This window comes from Clytia hemisphaerica, unplaced genomic scaffold (assembly GCF_902728285.1).
Source record: "Clytia hemisphaerica strain Z4C2 unplaced genomic scaffold, Clytia hemisphaerica genome assembly, whole genome shotgun sequence".
NCBI classification, from domain to species: domain Eukaryota; kingdom Metazoa; phylum Cnidaria; class Hydrozoa; order Leptothecata; family Clytiidae; genus Clytia; species Clytia hemisphaerica.
In genome coordinates this window covers 215,697-235,673 of record NW_027103962.1, presented here as the reverse complement: position 1 = coordinate 235,673, position 19,977 = coordinate 215,697, and the positions used below count along the sequence as shown (strand labels likewise).

Below are 19,977 nucleotides of genomic sequence, written 5' to 3'. Positions count from 1 at the left end.
CTGGCACACAACGTTTTTTCAACGTTCATCTAACGTTATATAGACGTGGCAAATGTTAGATAAATGTTGAAACAACGTTGTGTGCCAGCTGGGTAGCTTGACGCTGTTTGAACATACATGGGGTTCGGGTTCTCAAAGAATTGGATATTTTATGTAATTGTTTCAATATTTTTTTGGTTTCTGCCATATTACAATGAATGCAATGTACAGAACTTCTTTGTTCCTCAACTCAGAAAACCACTATTTTATTTATTACACTGTACTAACTTAAATTTAGCTTCAAAGATAAACCACCCTACCAGCTATTGGTCAGTGCACTGTGTTGGTACCCCCCCTGGAGTAGGAACATTTTAGGATTTCGGGTTCTAAAAGCTCAAAAAATGTTCCGTTAAGGATGAGAATATAGCGTCACTGATCCTCTCATAAATCGAACTGTCCAATGGAACAATCTCGTCAATCTAGCCTGAACCTTAAATTCTAAAAAAACGTTAAGATACACAAGATACACGCATTTTGACGCTGATTGTAGAAAATTTATATTGCTCTCAACTCAACGCCAATTGGGATGGTTTTGGAATTCAATTTTTCTATTCAATTTTCAATGCGGGTAAAACAGGAAAATCATCAGGCAATTTCCCAATGAGATTGAAATTTTAGGGTATTTTTCTACCAGTGTTGATATTTTAGTCAACTTTTCCAGTGGGGCGGGTATCCACCGAGATTGTGAATACGAATTTTCTTTAACACAATATTCACTGTTTTCTGAACTGTAAAGTTTCATAAAAGTCCCTGATAGAATAATTTTTTTCCGTTTTTGGTCTTTTTCTAATAAAATTGAGATTCTTATTCTTGTGGGACCGTTATCTGGACCGTTATCTATTCAACGGTTGAATTGACTTACTGCTAGTCACACACGATGCGATGTCTGAAGGGTGTCCTTTGCATAATCTCTAAGATTTGAGGTGAGCGCTGCGAAATATTCCAAAACTTGTTTTTACTGTTCCTTCAATACATATTTCGCAAGATGTGCATTTAATCTCAATAAGAATTTGTTAACAAGTTCTCAAGAAATCTCTCTTTTTGTAAATAAGTAAGTGTTTTCTTTGGAAATGCTTGGCTACAAGCTTTAAAAAGTACAAAGTTTTCTCTTCCAAGTCGATTGTTTTGTACCCTTTATTTCTCTTCAAACAAGGTCAATTGGCCTTTTTGGGTCAGTCAGTGTTAACAAATTTGGGTAATTTGGTCCTAAACACCTGTATCCACTTGATGCCCAATCTACTAAACTTTCAGCTTTACAAGTAGGTACGAGAAGCAAGTTAAAAGAACACAATGAAAGCCTAACAAGTCTTGGATACTATACTCAATTTGAAATGAAACGGGTTAAGTTAAGTTTCTTTCTTTTTTTATGATAATATTTTCAATAATATGTACAATTACAATTAAACCTTCGTTAGCACAATAAAACACAATTTTGAATAATTTACTTTATTTTCTTTTTTTTATTAAGTTCATGGTGAAAGATAACCAGTGTATTGTTACATTCATGGGTTATATTACAGTAACTGTCTGGCAGTACTTATTCGAGACTGTTGTCCTGGACATTTGGTGATTGTGTCTCATTTTCCCCGGTTTCTGCGTCACTGTTGTAGGATACGGTAGTCGCGATCGAAGCTCGTGATGGGGGCCGTTCGGGCTCTTCTTCAGGTACAGGGGCATTCGGTCGCTCTTCAGCAATCGGTTCCGGCGCTGCAGGGCGTGGCGGTGGTTCGTCTGCCACTTCTTCGGATGGCTCCTCTTCAATTCTTGGGGATTGTCTCAAGTCGCCTTGACTTCCCTCGTGTGCACTACAGCTACTATCACTCCGTATTAATCGAGATTCTGAACTGCACGAAAATTCGGATTTTCGTCTTGTTAACCTAGCTTGACTGCTGATGGTGTCAGAAGGTTGTTCAAAGAAGACACTTCCATCGTCCATATCGATAATGGTTTCTTTGTTGTTCTTTTCATCTTGTGGTTCCTCCTCTTTATCCGCTTCTTCCTTGGTTTGCTCATCATCAGATTCACATTCAGTGTCAGTGTCCATCTCAGAATCACCATCACCTGCCATTTCCAATTCCTTTTTGAAGTTTTGGATCTCCTTCCACGTCCAACATTCCACATTCGATGCGAAATGGTGGTAAAACAAACAGATGGTTTGGATTCCGTATAAGCCAACAAACAGCCAAGCATAAGTGCTGCTGTCTTGGTTTGACATGGCCATCACACCAAATACATGCGTGAAAGCGTACACAAAAATGTAGCCTGTACACCGTCGAATGAAAATGGTGGATCGCGTGTAAAGGTAATCATATTTACTTCCAATCCAACTCATTAACTCCCACACTAACAAAACATCGAAAGCGACTTGCATGATGACAATACCAATTGTGGGGATGAACATATAGAAGGCATCACCTCCATTTGCGTACACCCACAAGAATTGCGTTTTACCGGAGAAGACGTAATTGTAGCCTGTTGCTGCTCCAGCCATTGCAGCAGACATTCCAAAAGCCAAAGTGGAGTAGAAGAAGATCATGCCAATGGAACTGGAATACAATGGTGTCATCTCATGGTAAAGATGCACTCCTTCCACGATGAACCAGATCGCTGAAGCGTGATGAAGAAAATGAAGAGCTGCAGCGATGATTTTGGCTGATCCAAGGTCTTCACTCGTCATGACGCTCAATAAGACAACAGCACAGTAAATTATGAAGGTGATATCAGCGGTACGATACACCTTCAACATTCCCCCAAGATGTTGACATTTGAGCGCGTAAGGTAATATGATCGACGCCAATGCAGCGAAGATACCAAAACCTGAGATAGCGTAAAGCGTGGTAGTCAAAGAATCGCGATTCAATTTCGGTGGTGCGGGTGGTGTTATGGTGAGATCAGAAATGATTGCATACCGACCAACTATTGTGTCACAAAGGCAGTAGATAAATTTCTCATCTTTTTCGTGCACATAGCAGCCAGCGTCTGACCAGAAAGAGATACGGGAGGGATTGTACTTTACGCATCGATGATTAGTAGTGCCTTCTGGATCTCGAAGTTTAAACTTGATTAAAACGTAATCTTCAAAGTTCTTTTTCAATGGAGCTACTGAAAAAAAGAGGATGTTGCTGTTGATTTGGTATCCTAGCTCTTCATCGGGTGCTGGGTTCGAGATGCTCGGTGGTAGTTTCTCCAAAGCCCTTCGAATGGGTGTCGCCTCTTTCCAATAAAGGAAGTTATCGGTTGGGTTATAGATCTCAGTGAAAATGCTACATTCATAAGAAACCATGTCCTCTTCCAAAAGATGTGGTGGAAATTGGAAAGTATCTTCGATGTTATCTTCAGAAAACTCGACTTCAATCTTATTGTGTGATAATGTAAAGGACCTCTTTACCGTTCCAAATTCAGCTGAGAAGTGAACGCCCTTGACTTTCTCGATAATTTTCCCTCGGAATTCGGCTTGTGTTGATGTATAAGATGTGATTCTCTCAGCTCTCAACAATAAATACTGTGTCAATTTTTCTGCAATGTTCTGAGGCTCATCTTTGACTTTTCGTGAATTGCATTCAAGGTGGATATCAAACAACTTGGCATTCCTTTGAACATCATCTGAGGTTAATTGTATAGCGCTCGTCAAATAAACGTCAGGGTCCCATTTGGTGTACCTTCGACATCTTGTTTCAGCTGATGTGGTTGGAATCACCACTATTGAACTGTTTGCTGGTGTGGTTGCTGGAGCAGTAGGTTGAATTGTGGTATGAATCGAAGACACACTTGATGTACTGATTGTTGTTTGACTTGCGGAAGGTGTGGCAACGACAACGTAAGTTGGATTATCGTTAGTTATTGTCTCTGTTGATGCTATTTCCTCGATTGTTGTGAAAAGAGTTATTGTAGCGTTCGAGAAATCGTCAAATATCGAAGATGAGTTATTTGTGGAGTTTGTAATGTTCAAAGCATCCACAGAAAACAAAACAACCAACAAAAGTAAAGTCATCGTCTTTTTTGATGCAACTCTCATCTTAAATTGTCTTTAAGTTGAACAAATTATCAAGAAAGGTAAAATACATCTACATGTTGTTTCATTATATCAAGTCATTTTTATCACTTGATTGATAATATCCCTTTCTCATAATATTTTCTTTTTCATGTAATGACAAAGCATCATCTTTTCTTTTTCGAGATTTCCTAAATTTAGAAAGAAAAAATTTCTTGATTAATAATTTGATTCAGTGAAATTGAATGGTACCAATCAGTTCAATAATCTTCGCCATTCCACCCTGAATGAAAATGATGAATTTTTCATGTGTCGTTTCATTGATTTCGATTTCACTATTCAATTATTATCTTCTGTCTCTATGGGAATAAACAAATAATCGCGAAGTGATAACAAGTCAGATTTGACGTGCAATATTTTGACTAATGATAGGAAGCAAATAAGTCTGCGATCGCAGTCGGAGGCTCCGCTATCTACCCGAAGGTAGGGAGGGCGTCACTCTTTCACCCTGGATTGCTCCACTTACCCTTGATTGTAATTGCTGAGCATCAAACAGAGAGGCATCAAGTACCATTTTGGAAAACTTTGGTTTGACCCGCCAGGTGGTTGAACCTACAACCTTACCCCCCGTAGCCGGATGCTCTACCACTGCACTACGGTCGCTTCCCATGATACCTATATTGGATAAAATGGGACCATACTTGCTGGCATGAATTTAAACTTTGAAAATAACAGACTCATAATAACTAAGCGGGACACTAATTATTATACAGTGGTTCATATACTGGTAGACAGGACGGTTGAAATCTTTCCAACAGAATTGTGTATTTGGACTGATCTATTTAAAAGACTCTTTTTAAGAATATTTGAACAAATATTTCACCTGATTTTATCTTCTAGACAAGGAAAATCCCAACTTCCCAGGTAAAAATTCCAAATTCCCAAGAAAGCGCCAATCGAAATATCGCAAATTTTGAAGCAAGTTTGAGCACTTATTCGATGAACCCTTCTTTGGGTGAATGTTTTTGATTTTAAGAGATTTTGATTATGAGGGGGGGGGGGGGGGTCGGGTTCAATAATCCGAAATGATAAGCCGTCGTCGAACATAGAGGTCGTTGTCGCCGCACATAGAGGCAGTGGTCGCACATAGAGGCCGTGGCTGGATGTAGAGGTCGTCTTCAAACATAGAGGTCGTGGTCGGACATAGAAGTCGTCGTCAACCATAGAGATCTTGGCCCAATTTTATTTTGGTCTTTATTTTGTAAGTTCTGGTCTGGAAATTTGACAACACAGTCTTCAAAATACACCTTCGTCGTATTTGTGTATAGCAAAGTCACGGCCGAACGTCGTCACCGGACATAGAGGTCGTCGTCGAACATAAAGGTCTTGGCCGGACATAGAGGTCGTCGTCGAACATAGAAGCAGTGGCTGCTGGACATAGAGGTCGTCGTCGTCGAACATAGAGGTCTTGGCCGGATATAGAGGTCGTCGTCGAACATAGAAGCCGTGGCTGCTGGACATAGAGGTCGTCGTCGAACATAGAAGTCTTGGCCGGACATAGAAGTCGCCGTCGAACAACGGGGTCATTGGTTAACTTTTCAAAAATATTTTTCTAGTAGCTGCAAGTTTTTTTCAAGATCAATCCGCTGTTTTTCCTGGGCTTACCAATAAGTTGATTTACAAAATTTTAGTTCAGCCACCTATTTCGTATTTGTTGAAATTCAGCACCCTGGAAATTCAGTCTATTTGCCAAAATAAATTAAAGCAAAATATACCGAAAAACGGTTCTAGGTGATATTTAGTACTAAACGGACCAGTTTGTAAAATTTCTCCATCCAAAGGATGGCAGAGAAAACGGGAAAAGGGAAAATACCACCCTGAGCAAGAACCACCCTGCTGGATAAACTGCCTTCGTTGATGCGAACCGCCACGGCGAATTCTATGTCCGACGACGACCTCTTTGTCCGGCCACGATATCTATGTTCGACAACTTTACAATTTGAATAAACATGACATGGATCAAGCACAATTTACAGACTTTGTTGTCAAATTTCCAGACCAGAACTTATAAAATAAAGACCGAAAAAAATCGGGCCAAGACCTCTATGTTCGACGACGACTTCTTTGTCCGACCACGACCTCTATATGTTCAACGACGACCTCTACCTCCAGCCACGGCTTCTATGTGCAACGACGACCTCTATGTCCGGCCACGACTTCCATGTTCTACAACAACCTCTATGTCCGACCACGGCCTCTATGCCTGGCGACGGCGACCTCTATGTTCGACGACGGCTTATCATTTCGGATTATTGAACCCGATCCCCCCTGATAGAAAGTGAATGTTCTTTGTCCGTTTTAACGATCTTTTTTTGCACTTTCATTAAAGTGTATCCAAATATAAATGGCAGTGGAAACAGTAACCTGTAACTTTTGATGGTCAAAATTAATTATGGAAATTAAAAACCTTTATTAAAAATTTGGAAATTTGATATTTCACAGAAAAGTGCTACCAAGGGACTAGCTGGAGTTTTTACAAGTTCTTATTTGATTTGGTTGGTCGTTAAGATGTAATAAAAGAATCGTATTACTTTTTCTAAAGAACGTGTCATCTATATCACTTTAAATGACCAATTAGTGAAGTATCTTGTAAAACTCCAAGGCATCTCGCTACTAAGGGGTATTTCGGGTCCCATATCTTCCCAAGGGCTTTTCTGTTTGCCTTGAAATTTGACAACCTTCTTAATTTAAGATCGAACTACCCCTGATGTAAAAATGAACGTTGTAGCATAAGTAGAAAAAAAGCTCAATTTTTGCAATCGCAAATTTAACCGCTAAAAATCGCGAATTTTTCAACCAAAAATACATTCAAATATAGCACTTTTGATTCTCTAAAACAAACAAAAAGATTTTCGCAATCATATTTAACTAACACTTAGTTACAGGTATTCTTGTTTCCACTGCCAATTATATCTGGATAAAATTTAAGCTACATTTGCCAATAACCGAATGCTTGTTCTTTTTCAAGCAAAACCAAAACAAGGGGAAAACTCGAAAGTTTTAATTGATTTGGTTTTATCAATTTTTAGTTCTTATATCTTGGATCGAATTTAAAAACAATATTATTGGCTATTTGATTAAGACTGACAAATAAATGTACCCCATTTTTTATCCACTTAGAAAGCAGAGTGCACAGCGAGAAAATGAACGTCTTATTTCATTGGGAAATTTAATTTGACCTTACTTACTTTATTGAGCAGTTACTTTGTTGAAAAGCGCCCCTAAAATGGCTCGGGTTAAAGGGCCACGAAATATGATTCAATTCGATTCAAAAGAAAATTCGATTTTACAACTTTGTTATATCCGAAAAGATTTTGATACTCCGCGCATGACACGTATTCACTCTAGGGTCATGGCTCCGTAAAAGAATCTGCTCAGGTTGATGGACAGCTTTGATCTTTTTTATCCAGATTTGGGATGAATATTAAATGAGCTTTTGAGTGCGGTGATTGGTTAAAGAATTTACCAAATCAAACAAACATTTCATCCAGGGATATGTAATACACGCTTTTTTTTTATAAGAATGGTGTAAATCTATTTCATCATGGATATTCTTAACTTTTTTTGGAAAATCATCCTAAAATATTCTTACAGCATTCTTATTACTTGGGGGTAATTGGCAATTTATAATTCAGAATGCTCTAAAAATGACATTCTTTGATTGAATAGCAAAATTCCATGATGGTGATATTCATGCAGTACGTTTGCACATATTTTGCTTTGATGTTCCCGTTTTTCATCAAAATAATATTTGCAGAAGATATCCCAAAAGCTTCCTTGTAAATGAAATCTAATTTCATCAGCGTGTGTATTGATTTTGAGAAGCTTTCATGATTCCTCTTTAAAAATTTCGGATGTAAGTATTCTGACAAATATTGTTTCAATTGACTTGAAATCTTTTCCATAATCAGACATACCGACTCGCTATCTGAAAATATCAGTTAGAAAGTGAGGCACCCTGCGGTGTAGCGCGGTGTTTCATTAATGAAAACAATATTTTTCATTTTTTTAAATTGTCATTCACCAATGTTTTACAGACCCTCTTGATAATTAAAAGTTTTTAATCGTGAAGGATAAATGCAGCAGCAGAATCATTGGCTAAGAGGAAATCCAAATTTCACGACTTTGTAATTAAAAAAGTTAAATTTCATATCAAATTTCAGGGTACACAGAAAGAACAAGGCTTTTTCAAATGTACGTTATCCAGCTCCGCTATTACATATCCCTGTTTCATCTGTAGTAACCTACTGGAATGCTAAGATCTTCACAAAATGGAACTATTTCACTTGTGATAAATTTCTCAACATCATCTCTATTCAATAATTTTCAAAATAAAAGGAATTTCTTTTGCTTTCACTTTGGTCCGATATAACGAGCCAAGGAACTACAAGTAATGTGATAGCAAAGGTTCTGTAATGCTCCAAATAAAACATTTTTAAGGATGTACAATGTTTTGCGCTTTATTCTTTAATTTCCCACCAACATTCTGAATAGTTCTTCCTTACTGTCACCATAGAGGTATAAAGAAAGACAGGAGATGAATTTGTCGGTAATTGGTCGTTAAAGTCTTTTGATTTCTTTTATGTAATAAATCAAAAGAAATTCTAGGCTCGCCCGAAGAAATACGACTTTTTAGTAGAACTCAAGTTTGCTCTGAACATTCGAAGATTTCTAGCCTTCTAATATACGAGAATAAAATATAATTTAGATCCACGAAATAAGTTTGCGTTTAATTTTGTCATCCATTAAATTTTGTTTTGAAAAGATATTTTCTCCAGCCAGAAAATAAAAAATTATGTATAAGCACACACAATTTCAGACCCAATTTGTAGACAAAAAGTCGCTGGAGAATTTTGGAGGAAAGTATTAAGCAATAGAGTTCACCTTGAAGAAAATGTTGATCGAAAAATCTTGTCATTTGATGAAGGGTTGCAAAGTTTACAGGCCTTTTTTTAATCCAAATATTTTCTTACACCAATGTCAGAAACAATGAATCTCGTCTCATCTTATTTCCAACACTTAAGTTAGCCAATAAGATTTCACCTATCAACAAAAGAGCTCATTAAAAATGCACGATATATGAGATTATGAGCATGCATACCTCGTAATTTTTTTAATCGTAGGTTGAGCATGGTTACAATAGCATACTTCTCCTGTTCCTTTATACCTCCATGCTGTCACTGTCACTCAGCTGTCGGTCAACAGTTCATTTAACATCTTTGGGCCTCTTCGCTGAATTGACACTATTTTACTTTAGCGTTTTCATCTCTATATTTTTCGCTTCTTTATTAGACAACAGTCTACTACCTCTCCCTCTTCCTTTTTCGTAGGAAAACATTTTTACGTCACTCTTGTTAGTGCATGAAAGGATTGAAATATGGGAGAAACGACGAAAGAAGCAAAGAAGCGGGAAATCAGGCCATCGTTTTCTTCCAGATTTCATTTCTAACTTTTATTGCGTTTGTCTGCACCCGAGGCACCTGGACAATTCACCGTATTTAAGGGCTCTCTCACCCTCATTTACAAAAAGTGCTTAGTTTTAATGGGTAATTAACCTTTTTGTGTTTCGAAGTTTTTTCATACTGTAGGCAAAGAATTATACTGCTTAAATTTTTCGGAAAAAGTTTTTAAAATGATGCATCAAAAATTATGACTGTTTTTCTATGAAAAATTGGGATGAAAACTTGGTAAAAAAGCACTATTTTCAAGATTTCGAGACGAATCAGCTTTTAGAGAAATTTTCCAAAAATATGTTTTTAGTTTGGTAAGGGATACACCATCTAACCGCCAAAGTCGAAAAAACAACTTTCTTGGACCTATATTTTGTTTTTTTTTGATAAAACAAATGGCTTCTTTTATCTCCCTCATTAACTCGATGTGCTTGCTTATTTAGATAATCAAACCTAATTAGCAACATTAATTCAATCAGTTCTAAAGCACAGAATGTTATACGAAATTAAAGTAATCTAATTATGCTCTATGATCAGTTGATAATTATTTTTGTGACGTAAGTTATGAAGACATTCTATAGGTTTGCTGATTATTTTTCATTCGAGGTCTTCATTTAGTTTTCTGGCATTTCAATTTCTAAATTTTTTAAAAATATTCAGTTTGTTAACACACAAAATGTAATGACCAGCATGTTTTTTACTTTCTTTATAAGAGCATCCAGTTTGAAGCCTTCCGGTCTTCTTAACGTTTTGAGTTTTAAGGCTAGAAATGTTCTTAACATGTTCTTATTTTCACCATTTTTAAGCATTTTCGTTCATTTCCATTTGCCTAACAAAGCGGGTGTTAAAGAGTCCGCAAAGCCTTGCAATGTTCTGAACTTGTTCTTAATATTTTGGCCATCGAAGCCTTATTTTCTAAATAATTTTTTCTTATAAAAAACGCACAGAAAGTTTAAATGGATCTCTTGGATGTGCTCATTCTTTTGCCAATTTTATTGGAAAGTTTTTATTACCTTGGGTTATAAAAATTGGTCCTCGAGCCGAACAAATCTGCTTTGATTTAAAGTTTGAAAGTAAATAATTACTGCAATTACGAGATAATTTTGAGCAAGTTTGGCTATCTTTTCTCAGGCTGTCTTTTACGATATTATTAATTTTTCTCAAATTTCAGCTCAAAATGTTCTTATAAACTGTGTACTAATAAAAAAACGTGCATTCCACTTCCCATGACTCGGTACAGTGTCCAGTCAGTGAAATAGAGCTTTTAGGCTAGAAGCGAATACCCTATGCATATAGGATTGGAGCCCCTTATTCCCTATATAAGTTTCGCGTCCTGCGTGGTTTTCATGCAAGCGCTGGATTAAGAAACACATTTACCGCTAGATTTCCCCACTCGAAAACAATGAAAGACTACGCAAATCTTAAGGCTTCCTTTTATCTTGCTTGGGAAATTTGGCAAGAGTGCGTTTGTTGGTTTTGGTTTTGACATGGCACTCTGACTCTAAAGGTTTAGTCGGTGACGCAAGTCTATTCATTGGCGGGATACTGCTTTACATTGCAGTCTTCTTTGTTTTTTTTTAATCTAGTATATTTTTTCGATGAATAAAGATTTTCATTGTTTTTCAAAGTATTTTTTTTTTGAGGGGAGACGATAGTTTTTTCAAGTTTAAATTCCATAAGAATGAATTCCTTTATATGGTAATGGGGAAAATCTAGTATTCTGATCGGGACCAAGTATTTATGATTCCAGGTAACAGTTTTGTGACTTGAACTGGAGCCAACCTCAAAAACGTAAGCTTTTATTTTATTTTTCAGCAATGCTAAATGTTCAAGAGCAATGTATCACCATTCCATTAGAAGCAAGAAAATCATTTTTGACGAACAACCCACCGGCACAATCACTGACACTCCAGAAGATTCACCTGACGTTTCCTCTATCAACCACGTGACCATGTCTTTGAGGTGAGTTAGCATTACATCGTAACTTATTAATGCCAGACAAATTTTTATAAGAACAAACTATATAAGAACATAAGGCTTCGAGGCCCAAAAATTTAAGAACATCCTAAGAACATTCTAAGGCTTTGGAGACTTAAAAACATGCATTTTCTTAAGAAATTACATCAAAATGCTCAAAAAATGCTGAAAATAAGAACATTTTAAGAACATTTTTAGGCTTCAAATCCAAAAAACTAAGAACATCCGAAGGCTTCGAAAACTTTTGACGTTCTTATAAAAAAAAAACGTGTAGTCATCTTCATAACCTCCCCACACTTTAACGCCAGACACTATTAAAGCTTACAAACGTTTCTCTTTCACCTCTAAAAATATAACCCGGGGAAAGGGGGGGTTAGAGGTATGCAAGATGATGGTTATGTCCGACTTTAATTTTCGAAAATTGTTCCTTAAGAAAATTGTTCCTTAAGAGAGGGAAAACTTTTGTCCAATATTTGATGTTTTAACGACCTTTAGAGCCCAATTCTCAGCGAAAAGTTTCGGATTTTATGAAACGTTTGATTTCGCAATTTTGGAACCGTTATAAAGACTTGAATTCTTTTTAAGATTTTTTGTGTGCACCCCTCCCCCGGAATTGAATTTATCACATTGCTCAAAGAAATTCAGCTATGATTAGTTTGAAAGAGGCTTAGGATTTATTGGGATAACCATAATAGAGTAGATCTTTTATTTGTTAATAGCTCACACGAAGTAAGTAAGGGTAAAGGGAGTCAAAATTGAATTTTTACCATGTCTGAGTTTAAACATTGGGATATTCGTCTCCTCTTATACCTCATTCGCCGCTTTTTGATATACCATAGTATTGTCTTGTTTTTGAATGCATAAGATTAGGTAACCTTACAATCAAAAGGTCCCATTTCATTTCTCTCGGATTTTGAAATCATCTCAAGGGGCCTAGGTTTTCTTTCGGCCATTAGTGAAGTGAATAAAGCCTGGAATACACGAAGGCGAGGTTGTAGTCTAGCAAGCTAGACGACTAATTCAGACATATTATTAATAAAGCAAAAAAGTAAATTTTATACAAACTAAATCCCGTATCATTATTTGTGTTTATTATTACTATTACATGCATTATAAACGACTCCAGTCTAGCGAGGTTGGGAAATTACATACACGTTTTTTTTTTTATAAGAACGTCAAAAATTTTCGAAGCCTTCGGATGTTCTTAGTTTTTTGGATTTGATGCCTAAAAATGTTCTTAAAATGTTCTTATTTTCAGCATTTTTTGAGCATTTTGATGTAATTTCTTAAGAAATTGCATGTTTTTAAGTCTCCAAAGCCTTAGTATGTTCTTAGAATGTTCTTAGATTTTTGGGCCTCGAAGCCTTATGTTCTTATATAGTTTGTTCTTATAAAAAAAAAAACGTGTAATTTCTTTCACCCCTAACACTGTCATTGGATAATTATTGTGTCAAAAGCTTCCAGCTGAGTCTATCACGCCAGTACTTTCGGATTTGATTACACTGAGAACCTGATATTTTCAATTATTCATTCTTACTCATAAACAGCACATAAACATGCTCATTTAATCAAAAGCCATTCAAAGCTATTTTAAAAGAACTTCTGAGGGATTATGAACTTCACTCAACTTCCAAGCCAGTTGTATAATTTATGTTTCCTACTAACATGTTATTTATAAGAACCGAATGAACTTTGGCTCGACCTCGGGCGGTTCTTAAGGCTTAATTCTTTAGTCTTGAACGTTTTTGGACCTACCCCGGTGGAGGTCCTATAAATAATTAACCTCTGTCCGTTCGTCCGTCCGTTCGTTGCCAACTTTTCTCAAGATTGGCTCATTAGTTTTTTCTGATTTTTTGCACAAAGATGTGTAACTATAAACCCTCGAATGTGACGGAGCCCGATTTTCGAAAAAAAAGTTTTTGGGCAAATTTGGGCCAAAAAACGGCTAAAAAACGGGTTATTTGGACTTTGTGAAATATTGGATCTGATTTTTTGCATGAAAGTAGGTAAAAGATGGCTCAAGCAGATTTTTGTTAAAAAAAGAATTTTTCAGCTCAAAAAACGCATGTTCATCTATAAGAATCACTATTAAAAGTACATCAATGTTCTTAGTCAAATTACTCATTTTTTTTATGAGGTAGATGTTTTTTTTTGCTCACGAGGGCTTAGTTTCGAAGAATATGTGTGTTTAAACAGGAAATTTTGGTTGCTTGGCGTGTTTTTATAGAAAAACTGGCCAAATTTGATATTTTTTATAAGCACATTATCAATTACCTAGGTATTAGCTTTTCTTGAGATTGGCTCTTTCATTCTTTATGATTTTTTGCACAAAGATGCATAACTATAAACCCTCGAATGTGACGGAGCTCGATTTTTGAATAAAAATTTTTGGGGTAAATTTCAGCTAAAAAACGGCCAAAAAAACTGCTCACGAAGTCTTGAATATGAAAGAATATTTCAAGAGCATGAAATTTTAGTTTCTAAACGTTTTTTTATGAGAAACAAACGACTAATTTTATTATTAATCACTATTTGTGTTCGCTGAATGATTGTTTAATGGTCACGTCACGTAGATATCAATTATAAATGTGTTAAATGCATGACCAGTTAGGTCCATAAAAGTATCACTTGTTGGAAGATATATTTCCTTATAGGTTTCTGAAGTTTCAGTTTCAGACTGCTGTAAGTTATTTTATCTTGAGTTCTGTATAAATTTTGGGCTTCATGTGTTTATAATAGCCTCATAGCCTCGAGCTGCCCACCTGAACGGATGGAAAATTACTCAATCAAACTCTCAATATATATTGAGGTCTTTTAATTAGCATGAAAAATAAGAGTTTGCCCTCATTACTAACTCTCATTACTCATTACTAAATTATATAAGAATTTGATGAAAAAGGCCTTTATTAGATTCCATTGGATTTGATACCTCTATCTTCTTTGTCATTCGACTAGAGAGGTGAAAACAAAACTACAAAAGGTCCATGAATTACTAAACGAAATAGCTCAGTTAATTGACAATTGTCTAATCATAATAGGAGGTATTTAATTAGGTTACAATAGATATAAAAAAGGATGAAAAGGGGGATTACGTTGAACTTTTTCATATGTTTTAATAACCATTTACTCCATTTGAATCTTTCAAATCTAATCAAGCTTCAAAAATTAGTAAAGGTCCTTTGTATTGACTAAATATTACTCATTCCCTTTCTACCTACTTTAAAGTATTTTGTTCGGCCAATCGTTTTATCTCCTAATTTTCTATCATTATTGTGCCCTTTATCAGGCCCTTTGTTTTACACATCATTTCTATTCATCGAACTAATGAACTTGCCCTTTTCCTTTATCTTGCATAGCCCCTCTTGCATGCTTTTGTTGTGAGCAATCCAGTGCGAAGGGAGAAAAAGTTCACTGATCGAAACTTACTTAACTCACATTAAAAAGCCCCTCAATCAGAAAGGGGCTCAAGTGAAAATATTTTTACAAATTAAGCTTTTATAAATTTGATACACTGGAAAAAATTTTCATCATATCTCGAGAAGCAGTAGAAGTATTGTGTTTACGAGAATATTGAAGTTTTCAGTTTGTTGATAAGAAGGGTTTTAACGCCCAAAACGAGAACCATGGTGTTCAAAGAGTGGTGTCTTGTGCTGGTTGTTCTCAGTATCTCCCTTTCTGTTCAAGGTAAGTTACAATCCAACTTTGTTTGAATTATTTTATTGATAATCAGGCCATTGACGGTGACTTTGAGAATGTGGAAATCATACATTTCAATAAAGTCATTCCTTTCTTTATTTACAATTCAGCCCCTGATATACGTATAGTAGGCTACACAAGCTTTGGTTCTCCCTAATTTATTGGAAAGAGGACTGTCAAGACCTCATTCGCTTTCGCTCAGTTTTTTGCTATCTGCTAATGTTGCCAATTGTTTGGAGAATTTCTTTAAGAGCTGCTTGAAATTCCTAGGAGATTTTCTCTTGATTCAGCCTTTGACTTCTTTCACTTTTTTAGGCTTCTTTAAGTCATTTCAGTATTAAATTATCACTGATTTTTGCCCCTTTTTATACTGTTTAAAAAATACACATATAAGTGTGTTTGATGTGAGTTTTTACACTGAAAGCTAGATGGGAGCTAGATTTAAGATAAATCTTGGTAATGATAGAGCTAAAAGTATCCAACTCAGAATATATGCGACTTAAGATGAAAACAGGTTGAGGCTTGATTAAAGCTTGCCATACCTATCTATACTTTCATTAAAATATTATTAAAATATTATCCATTGAAATAAAGGATAACTAAGGGTTACTAATTTGCTGTTTACTGATCCGCAATTATATAGCATCATAGTCCGCATAAAAAAACCGGTCTGGGAGCCTTTTGTTTCTTTCCATTGTTTCTTACTTGAATTTGTGTTTGAGAAATTAGTTTGTCTTGCTTGCTTTTTGATCATGTGGTTAAATCTTAAACTAGACTAGAGTCTACTTTTGGCTGAACTTTGCTTTTTTATAATCTTTTATGACACTGAGTCCAGTGAAGTAGACTAGGAGCATTTGGCGAGGTCACCATTTTGAAAAAAAATGTTAAAAATCCAAATAACAATAAAACTACTTGGAGTTGAAAGATATAATCAAAAATGAGAAACAAACATAAATAACAGATTTGCAATCCTTTATTCTCAAATGAAAACATTGCTTCCTACTTTTTTTACCTTCCAAAAAAGCATATTACCATATACTACCGGGCCATTCAGTCTATAAAAAAAGCTTTAAGTGGACCCCGGGCTAATCTTAAACCAATCCCAAGAGGAATAATTGGTAACGTGTTCAAAAACTGAGCAAAGCGATTTTCATCTTTTGATAATAACAAAGGAAAAAGCTACCAAAAAGTTAAAAAATAAGCTTCCAGACCGGGTTTTTTATACGGACTATGCTTATATAGCTACATAGTTTAAATCGCTTACGGCCTTGTATGCAGACTCACGGTTTAGCAGAATGAGTCAAATAATTTTCTTAGAGCACAATCACATCATTTAAAGAAGCGTATCCTCATATACTAAAAATGAAAATTGGCCATAAAGCTTTCAGCCATCTAAGTTTAGTGTAACAAAAAAAAGAAGGAATTCATTTCAGGTTTTATTAGCTCTCGGTAGCATTTTTTGTGAATACGAATGTATGAGTTTCCTCAATAATCGAAAATAGAAAGTATCTTGCACATTGTCAATAATTACTACAATATCTAATCTGTAAACATGCAACCTCATGCGTTCGTTGATTGATAATCGGTTGATACGATGGTTGTTTATTTCTAATGATCCAACACTGAATTGATTTTTAGACCCTATCACTGAGTTCCATCCTCTTCCTGGAAAGTAGAATTCACCCTCATTTAAGCACTAAAAGTTTCAAAAATAATTCACAAGGTTTCATTTTCAATATTGAAGGCAGTCCCAATGAAAATTAGGAAAAAATAAAATTAAAATGAGACCAAATAATTTGCTGTTCTCCAGGTAGACTGTCAGAACGTCACATCAAAACTAAAAAGAAGTCACATTTAACAAAAAAATTAACTGTTGGTGGATTCATATTCAAGGGGTCATTATCTACCAAAATTTGACCTCTTATACTTCAGGCGTACAAACTTTCGCGACCAGAAACTTTCGCGATTTTCGAATTTTGGCCCTTTTCGCGAAAGTAAATGTCTTAAAAAAAATTCTAGAAAGGGCCATTCGCGAAAGTTTATGCTCACGAAAAATTCTTGACAAAATAAAAAATCTGTAAAACTTCAAACTTTGAATAAAATGTAACTTTTTTGGCACTTTTTAGCCTGCTAAAAGACTAATAAGTTAAAGGACAAATGTTTCAAGCCAATCCAAGAAGTATTTGTCTCTCTAAGCCAATTTTTCATGTGAAAATTCTCAATTTTACGTCTTGATTCGCGAAAGTTTATGCTCGCGAAAGTTTGTACGCCTAACGTACCTTGTCTATAACCTTTTTTTTTAATTGAGTTTTATTTGTAAGACTTGATCCACTGGAAAGTTTTCAATTCAATAAAGCCTTAAATACACATTTCAGAACTAAAAAACCTTAAAAATGGACGTTTTAAATCCATAATTTTCAGTACACGCTTTTTTTTTTATAAGAATACACTTTATAAGAATGTCCATGATGAAAATGGCCAAAAAATTAAGAATATGGTAAGAATATCACCATCATGGAATTTAGCAACTGAACCTAAGAATGCCATTTTAAAGGCATTTTAACCTGTAGATTGCCAATTTCGATCTTAACCTAGGAATACCGTAAGAATATTTTTGGATGATTTTCGCCAAAAAGTTAAGAATATTCATGATGAAATGAAAAAACACCATTCTTATAAAAAAAAAAGCGTGTATTTTATTTCACAAAGTTAAAACAATTTCAGAGTTAGAAAGACTTAAATCCAATTTTGTTGTTAAGGCTTTTTAGCTCTGAAAACCTTTATTTGCGTTTTTCTCAAAATGGCAAAATGTAACTTAAGTCTTTTTAATTTTGATATGACGAGAAGTTGGATGTAATATTTTCATCGATTGATTTGAAGGCTCATAACATCGCCGAACTGATGTTTTTTGAAGTGCTTAAAATTTAATCAATCATGATAATTCTTTCGATCCTTAAATCTCATGGCGAGTTATTTATTTATTTTCTCTTCATTATATAAAAGATCATCTTTAACATGAGTCATTATTTCAAACGCTTCTTTTACCCTAATTTAAAATTTTTTAATTTGCTGATCTGTCAGAAATCTTTTCAAATAATTTTTTCATACTGAATTCTGACCACTAAAACATCGTATTAAGTCACAGGTATACTTTCAACCAACAAAAAGTAAAAGTGTGTCTAAATTTTCTGAATTTAAAAGATTTTTGTTCTGAGCATAAAATAAATATCGTAATGAAAGAAAGGTAAATTATGTCTGAATGCACGATTCGTGAGCCGATCATTTTTCGAAAAAGCTTCCTTTCTCAGACCGTTGAAAGTAAGCGGCTATAAAAACACAGATGCTGTCTTAAAGAAGAATTCTTGAAATTTTAATGAGTTTTTATAAACATTTTGAGTTATCCTGGACGATGAAATTACTTTGAAAAGAAATTTTGGGCTAAAAAATGTTGTTATTACAGTAAACGAATCCGTTGGTATTTAAAAATAGCGGAAAAGAGGGGAGCAATCAACTGGATTAGGTATTTTAATAGCACTGTCATTTTTCTTCTGCTACTGCTAGTTAGTAAGCTCTCAGTTGGACATTGATCTTTAATCAACAAAATAGGATTTGGATAAACAATGCTTTCAACCAAGGTACAATCATTAGTCACCTAGCAACATCATCTGATAGCTAATTACATTGAATACTTGATTACTCAGCTAATGACTCATTTCTTCTCGAGTTTTTCTGACATGTCCATAAAATCACTCCCTTTTTTACAAGCGTATGACAAACGGATCAAAACTTTAGATGAGGCTCTAACCTTAACTCTTCTTTTGTTTTCTCGTTATACCGATATAACTATAAAAACAAAAAGATATATTTTAAGGATTTTAAATTTAGAGGTTTCTCCCCGGTTTCTCTTTCCAGTAATACCCAACAAAAAAATTATTAGGTTAAAAACAATATCTTATTTTCTAAAGAATCCTACATTAACTAAAAATAGACAAAAAGAACAACAAATTTCATAAAAAACGACAAATTCCGCCGTCTGCAACCCCGACTAGGTTAGTTTGTCCAACCCTGCGAATTCATTCCTCTTTGTTTATCACGGGAATTAATTACATATGGTTTAAAGAACGAAAAATTACGTATGCGTGTTACAATGCAGGATTCTTTAGAGGAACAGACTGCTTATATTAACTGAAAAATATAGATTGGTTTGGATAACATTGACCAACAGTTTCTCTCTATATCAACATCTCTTTCTCTAGTTATTGTAATCTCGGTCAAATATGTTTGAAATTTCTATTTCAAAGGTCTTCATTTTTTTTTTGAAATGCTACCCGTAGAGAAGTCATTACAGCGTTAAAAATTGACGTCTAACAGCGCTACATCATCCGATGTATTCGATGGAACGTTGATCTAGCGCTCTCGATGCATTTACACCGCTCTTGAGTAGTGCCGCCATTAGGGTGCCACTTTTCAAAAAGTTCCGATCTTGGCCAGGATTGAGAAACTTGGCCCAGGGTATATACAGGTCAGTGGTGCGAATAGTGTAAGTTAATTAAATTAAGGAAAAAGTGAAAAGTAAACAACATAAAAAATGAACTTTTTAATCGGTGGTAAAAACTTAATTTTTGGGGTAGGGGCACTTTGTAGGTAGCTCGTTAGAGTAAAAAACACTATTTTTGCTGGTTATTTTTTTCACTTTAACGTTCCATCTTCTAAAGCTTGTAATTTTCAATGCAATAATTCTTTGTGAAAAATAATTATTTAGTT

At 35.1% G+C, this 19,977-nt stretch overlaps 2 protein-coding genes across 2 annotated transcripts in view; one reads left to right on the top strand and one right to left on the bottom strand.

Moving 5' to 3' along the window:
- Positions 1–1,399: 1,399 nt before the first annotated feature.
- Positions 1,400–4,202, bottom strand: LOC136810195 (uncharacterized). The gene has a single exon (XM_067066763.1). The coding sequence runs from the start codon at positions 4,052–4,054 to the stop codon at positions 1,577–1,579; it is 2,478 nt and encodes an 825-aa protein (XP_066922864.1). The 5' UTR covers positions 4,055–4,202; the 3' UTR covers positions 1,400–1,576.
- A 10,685-nt stretch (positions 4,203–14,887) lies between these two features.
- LOC136810330 (uncharacterized) overlaps positions 14,888–19,977 on the top strand; it is a 33,495-nt gene continuing 28,405 nt past the window's right edge. The window contains 1 exon segment of the mRNA XM_067066888.1: positions 14,888–15,201. Within this exon segment, the coding sequence (XP_066922989.1) occupies positions 15,141–15,201 (61 nt within the window). The 5' untranslated portion in view covers positions 14,888–15,140.

What these genes read in the sequence shown, in the direction of transcription:
- LOC136810195 (XM_067066763.1), bottom strand. Translation starts at nt 4,054, where the DNA reads ATGAGAGTTGCATCAAAAAAGACGATGACTTTACTTTTGTTGGTTGTT.